The 6,132-nt window shown below is 43.6% G+C and overlaps 1 protein-coding gene across 2 annotated transcripts; it reads left to right on the forward strand.

The window, feature by feature from the left end:
- Nucleotides 1-145: 145 nt before the first annotated feature.
- On the forward strand, nucleotides 146-5,471 carry TRMT5 (tRNA methyltransferase 5). 2 transcript variants are annotated; one of them, XM_029085011.1, is made up of 5 exons: nucleotides 146-162; nucleotides 1,100-1,749; nucleotides 2,159-2,283; nucleotides 3,850-4,504; nucleotides 5,407-5,471. In XM_029085011.1, exons 2-5 carry the CDS (start codon nucleotides 1,191-1,193, stop codon nucleotides 5,469-5,471), a joined length of 1,404 nt encoding a protein of 467 aa, XP_028940844.1. In that variant the 5' UTR covers nucleotides 146-162; nucleotides 1,100-1,190. The 2 variants fall into 2 exon arrangements, with proteins under 2 accessions (XP_028940844.1, XP_028940843.1); XM_029085010.1 differs by lacking the exon at nucleotides 146-162 and having other exon boundaries at nucleotides 953-1,749.
- The last annotated feature ends 661 nt before the right edge of the window (nucleotides 5,472-6,132 follow it).

The raw sequence follows: 6,132 nt of genomic DNA on the forward strand, positions 1-6,132 counted from the left end.
TGAAAGAACTGGTTTCCTTTCAGAGCTACTTTGCATCTCTCCTGTCAACCCCCAATCTTAAAACAAACTTCCCAAGAAGGCAGGAGAAATGTCAGACTTTACACGGGCAGATAGTGACAGGACAAGGGGAAATTGCTCTAAACTAAGAGAGGGGAGATTTAGGTGAGGTGTTAGGAGGAAATATTTCACCCAGAGGGTGATGAGACACTGGCCCAGGTTGCCCAGAGAAGCTGTGGATGCCCCATCCCTGGAGAGGTTCAAGGCCAGGTTGGATGGGGCCCTGGGCAGCCTGATCCAGTGGTTGGTAACCCTGTCCACAGCAGGGGGGTTGGAACTGGATGATCTTTAAGGTCCTTTCCAACCCAAACCAGTCTGTGATTCTATGATTCTAAATCATTGGTTCCTCCCTAGGAGCAGCCGATGCAGAGTCAGAAAGGTTGGGCTCCTTTGGACTGTCTTTAGTGGAGGAAATGATTTAGAGAAGCGTAAAGCGACTTTTCAGGTCCCCATCCTACAAATGAACTGTGGAGAGGGGTTCAGTCGCTTGAACAGACATTACTAATGCTTCCCTGTACCTTTAGGGGCGTTCTGCAGTTAGTTCATGGTTGTTCCAGCATGCAGAGCAAAGACCCTATGGAGTGTGTAACCCCTTACCTCTAGGTCTGGGAGGCAGAAATTGCTGCAGAGTGATTCTGACCACTATTGCTAATAACTGTTTTCTAGCAACCACTGCTTGGTGATGAATTTTACCAGAGACAGAAGGGATCCAACAGTAGGATCAAGACAGTAAAAATTTTTCCATTTGGCTTACTGGGATTAATATCACATTTATTAGAACAAAGAGAGGTCATTGTATTTTGGCAGGGGGGGGGATTATCTCACTGCTTAAAGTTAGTTAATGTTTAAGTCTAAAAATACATTTGCAAAAGGACAGAAATTTGGAGTATATAATTCATAGTAAAGTACTTTACTGAACTATTGTGGATTGTTTGGGACAGATGGAAATTCTAGTTTAAGAGAACAGCAAATCCATGTGATTTGCAGCCTTTTTAATGGAATGATTACATAATGTCTATAAAATGAATAATTTCTCTTCTAGGACTTTATGGAGATTTGGATACTTTGCCAGACTACTGAAAACTAATCATTTTAGGACAGCTGCATCAAATTCATCATTTCCAGCAGTTTTTATGCTGTTGGCGCAATATTCTGGCAGAATACCTGGGCTCTTTGTAGTAGTAAAAAAAAATAGGTTTTTTACAATGCCTGAAACAGGGGAGGATAAAACTGACCTAGAACTGTACTCGCCGCATCCTGATGTCCGTGGGATGACACAGCTCAACAGAGAAGCTTTTAAAAGGACGGTTGTTGTGCCAGCTCTTAAAGTCAAGAAAGAAATCGTAAATACTTTGCTAAAGTCCCTAAAACGTACAGTACTGCAGCGTCCTGGTCTAAAGAGAGTGGTGGAGGATCCAGAAGATGAGGACAGTAGACTTGTTATTTTGGATCCTCATAAAATACCAGAATTCTCACTGGCAGAATCGGAGCAAGAGGTATTAAAACAGCTTAATGTTTGTCCTGAGGTGTCCAAGTATAACTTGGAGCTGACTTATGAGAATTTCAAGTCAGAGGAGATCCTCCGAGCAGTCCTTCCCGAAGGTCAAGACGTCACCTCTGGATTCAGCCGTGTTGGTCACATAGCTCATTTGAATCTTAGAGATCACCAGCTGCCCTACAGATATTTGATTGGTAGGTAAAACAACTCTTCTCAAAAAAGTAATTCCTGTAGTTTGGATGTTGCTAAAGAGACATTTTAACAATTATTCTACCCATCAATTATTAGTTGTACAGAGAAGAACTCTGAGCATTTTTCATTGCTTTATGTTTTGACTTTCAGTAGCCTTCTGCTGATGCTGTAGCTGTGCACAGTTCTCCCCTCTTGCAGTCACTGTGGTCCCACTTCACTGTGCACTGGGTCAGGGTGAAGTATGTGCCTTGGAAAGATGTCACATCTGCCACCCTGAATCATTGGAGGAAGGTTGTTCTAATACATGATGCTGACTTCTGGAATTTAACTGTAAACAGCGGTGTTCTGTGTCATCAGAACACTCAGAGGTTGTAGTCCCTTGACCAGAATATCTTTTGCCCTCTCTTTCAGGCCAGGTTATAATTGACAAGAATCCAGGAATCACCTGTGTAGTGAATAAAACCAACATTATTGACAGCACATACAGAAACTTTCAGATGGAAGTGCTCGCTGGGGAGAGCAACCTGGTAACCAAGGTACAGGATTTTTCCCCCCTGTTATTTTAAATGTAATATGCTAAAGCCCAAAGACACCTACTGGACAGATGTGATGAAGAGATGCTGCTAAGACCACTCCTTTGCACAGTGCCCTTCCTGACAACCCTTCTAGAGTGTAAGGACTGTCAGTTCCTTCTGTGTTCATCTGTCCTGGGCTGGTAAGAGCAAACTCCAGCTGTAGGCTTCATCAAGATACATGTTGTTTCAAGTTAACAGCCTAGATTTTCATTATATGTAAAAGCAGCTGAAGTGAAGGTTTCTTGCAGAGATACTGATTACAAACTCATACCGAGAGGTGTTTCTCACTCTAAAGCCAAAATATTTTGTGGATTTGATCCAAGAAAATGCTGTTTCTTTATTTCACCAAGCCTCCCACAGTGGCTGATGCAGAACATAGGACTGTGGTTTTCAATCTGACTGGCTTTGCAACTGAGGAAGATTCTGCCTGTGCCTTTTTCCTTTTCTGTCAGCAGCAAGACAAACCTCATCTCTCCTCTGCTGTGACACTTTTCAGGTGCAAAGCACTACGTAACTGCCAAGTACTCTTTACTTAGGGTCTCTTGTCTTTAGTTGGAAACTTGGCCACTGGTTTGACCAAAAAGTATTTTTCCTAACTTAGCAGTTAGGAAGTTGGCAGTTTTATTCTTTTAGAAGAGAAATCATTCGATTACCAAAGAAAAGAGTTGAATAGCTTGGTAGAACGTTGTGTACGTGCACAGAGGAGGCATTTGAATCAAGGCAGAAGTGATAATCAAATAGTATGCAGATGGAATTAGCTCATTAGGCTTAGTCTAGCATACCACTGAGCTGCACGCTGCGGAGTGCAGATACACTCCAGTGTGTCCCTTGCTGGCAAAGCAAAGGATGCAGCGATCTGGATCTGAATTGCTTTACTTCAGAGTCACACAGTTCAGGTGTGGTGGTGCAAAGTGAGTATTATCTTCCATCCCACTCTCATCTGAATAAATACTGTTTCTTTTCAGGTCTGTTCTTAAGATAGTGGTCATCCCAAAGTTTGGGTTTGGATCAGTTTCCAGACTCTGTCACCTTGAGAGATAAAATACAGTATTTTTTCAGACTGCAGAACTGTTTCTCGATGGCTTTGAATTTGGCTGACTGCTCCCGTTCTTGTGCTGCATCATTCTCAGACACTTATTTGCTGTGTAGACTCTGCAAAGGGGGGATTGAGGCATCTTCCCAAGATCTGCTTTTAATAAAGGAGTTGTCAGCCAGCCACAAAGCACTTAAAAAGCCTCAGATTTTTTTTTTAATGGTCATTTTAAGTTGCTGCTTTATTTCCACCTGGTGATTGAGACCTGCATAAGCCAGCCATCTGGATTGACAGTCGCAGCGTTCCCGATGGCTGTTTTGGATGAGTAGATCTGTTTGTACAAGATTCACGTGTACTACTACTGGGACAAATGTCAATGTACACGTTACCTTTTCACAAAGCACCTTGTTTTTTAGCTGTCTTAATTACTGATAATGCTTAAACATGTCTGGCAATTAAGCACAGAGACTTAACCAAACGTTCTGGCCTTTCAGATCAAAGAAAACAATATTGCGTATGAATTGGACTTTTCTAAAGTCTACTGGAACCCCCGTCTTTCCACAGAACACAGCCGTATCGTTGAGCTTTTAAAGCCTGGTGATGTCCTTTTTGATGTCTTTGCTGGGATTGGACCTTTTGCCATTCCAGCAGCAAAGAAAAAGTGCCAGGTATTTGCAAACGATCTCAATCCCGAATCCTTCCGCTGGCTCCTGCGCAACTGCAAACTAAACAAAGTAGGTGACAAAGTAAAAGCGTTCAATATGGATGGCAGGGACTTCCTCCTGGGGCCGGTGAGGGAAGAACTAACTAAAGAGCTCCCGCTTCTGAAAGAAGAACAGAAAACTTCTTTTCATATAGTCATGAATTTGCCAGCTCTGGCTATTGAATTTCTGGATGTTTTCAGGCACCTGTTAGTCGGGGAGCCGTGCAGCGCCGCCGGCCTTCCCACGGTGCACTGCTACGGCTTCTCCAAACACAACGACCCAGCCAGAGATATTCAAGAACGAGCGGAGGCTTCGCTGGGAACCTCCTTGGACGGACGTTGCTCTACTTACCTGGTTAGAAACGTTGCACCCAACAAGGAGATGTTGTGCATCAGCTTCCAGATTCCAGCGGACGTGCTGTACAAGAGGCCCTGCCCTGATGGAGGTAAGGAACCAGGTCCTACGATTTCAGGCAGCAAGATTCTGTTGCTGTCTCAGGCTGCTGTCACACTCCAGCCGTGTGACAGCGACTCTGTACTTGGGTGTGAGCGCGGAGGTAGCCGGCGGCACCACCTGCATGTGTGCAGCAGCTGCAGGGCTGCACGTGCTCTCGGTCACAGCAGTCCCCTCCTCTGATCCCAGCGTGAGCCTCCACAGAAAAGATGGTGGACTGGATAGGATCATCCCACAGGCCATAAACCAGACCTTTAAGCCTTAGATCGTGTACTGGGGGAGGATGGGGTCTCTAACGTCAAGCACACGTCTCTGCTCGCCAAGTGCTTGAGAACTGGAGCTTCATTTCACCCGGGGTAGGACGGCGTACCTCCCAGTGGCTGGTCCCAGCTTAGGTCTGGGGTCACTACAGCAGCAGAATCCAGTTCTGTACAATTTCACTGAGAAGTGGATATCCTGAGAGATCTTTAATGTTGAATTTGATATTTTTTTTTATAAAAGTACTTTCTTGAAGTACTTGTAGCAGCTGGCTGCTTTCAGTGACCGTGCGCTTTGCACTACGTGACGAGGGGACAGGCTTCCAATCCGCAGTTACACGAACTGCAGGAAGGAGGTTTTGATAAAGCTTTAATGCCATGAAACTTATTTTTATCTTGTTGTTGGGTAGCACCAGGATGTAGGTCACACAGCTCAATACAGGTTTTTGAGAAGCCCTTTTTGGCATTTAGTAAAGACGCCCCATTATTGCTGTAGCAGTTTTCATCACTGACTGTTAATCCTGATTGTAACTCTCATCTCTTCCTGTTAAACCCCTTAAGTTGTTACACGGATTGTGGTTTAGTTCCATCTCTTTCCTGTACATTAAATAACTTACTTTTTCTAACCTTCTTCCAGCAAAACCAGCCTCTAAACGTCTGTGTACCAGCAAAGATTTTACTGAAGAAAAGTTACCCAGTTGAAGACTAGAGATATGGCAACTACCTTACCAGTCTGTGTAAGGTGCACCTGGGCTACCTCTAGTTCACGCCTTGAACCGTTTGAAGCACAGCTGTGTTACCCACCTCAGGTGCCAAGATGTGTAATGCCTGTTGCAGCTTTCCTTTGGGAGCCTGGCTTCCTGCATTTACTGACTTTTAATTGTGGGATCAGTAAACAGATTGAGATTGTTGTTACTTCAAACAAAAAATAAAACTTTGCTTTTTTGTAATAAATGTGTGTTTGGTGCTTTTCTGTTCTCTGTTGTTTCACGCCCTGGGATAATTCAGTGCCACAGATAGGGATATTTTTCTGCTGTGTCATTTGGATAATGTGTGGTTTGTGGTAAAAACAGATTTTTTTTATTATTATTATTATTTTGTCAGGTCTAGCAAAATGACTTGTATAACCCTGGCACTGGGTTTGCTTTGACTAATGATTTTGGTGTTTTAAGAATATTGGATTAGTATGAGCAGATGCACAAACAGCTCTTGTGTAAGCAAGATAACCTTTCAAAAAACTAACCCAAGATTCAAAAAGGCCCAAACAGCCATATATCCGTGTTCCTAAGCTTCTGAGTAATAAATGCTTAGTAACACTGCGATGCAGTTGGGATTAGTTAGCTGTTTGCCCACCCTTAGAGCA

This window comes from Antrostomus carolinensis, unplaced genomic scaffold, assembly GCF_000700745.2.
Source record: "Antrostomus carolinensis isolate BGI_N321 unplaced genomic scaffold, ASM70074v2 scaffold26115, whole genome shotgun sequence".
NCBI classification, from domain to species: Eukaryota; Metazoa; Chordata; class Aves; order Caprimulgiformes; family Caprimulgidae; genus Antrostomus; species Antrostomus carolinensis.

What these genes read in the sequence shown, in the direction of transcription:
- TRMT5 (XM_029085010.1), top strand. Translation starts at nt 1,080, where the DNA reads ATGAATAATTTCTCTTCTAGGACTTTATGGAGATTTGGATACTTTGCC. An exon ending in GCCCTACAGATATTTGATTG is followed by an intron (nt 1,750 to 2,158) that starts GTAGGTAAAACA and finishes CCTCTCTTTCAG; the next exon opens with GCCAGGTTATAATTGACAAG. An exon ending in AGAGCAACCTGGTAACCAAG is followed by an intron (nt 2,284 to 3,849) that starts GTACAGGATTTT and finishes CTGGCCTTTCAG; the next exon opens with ATCAAAGAAAACAATATTGC.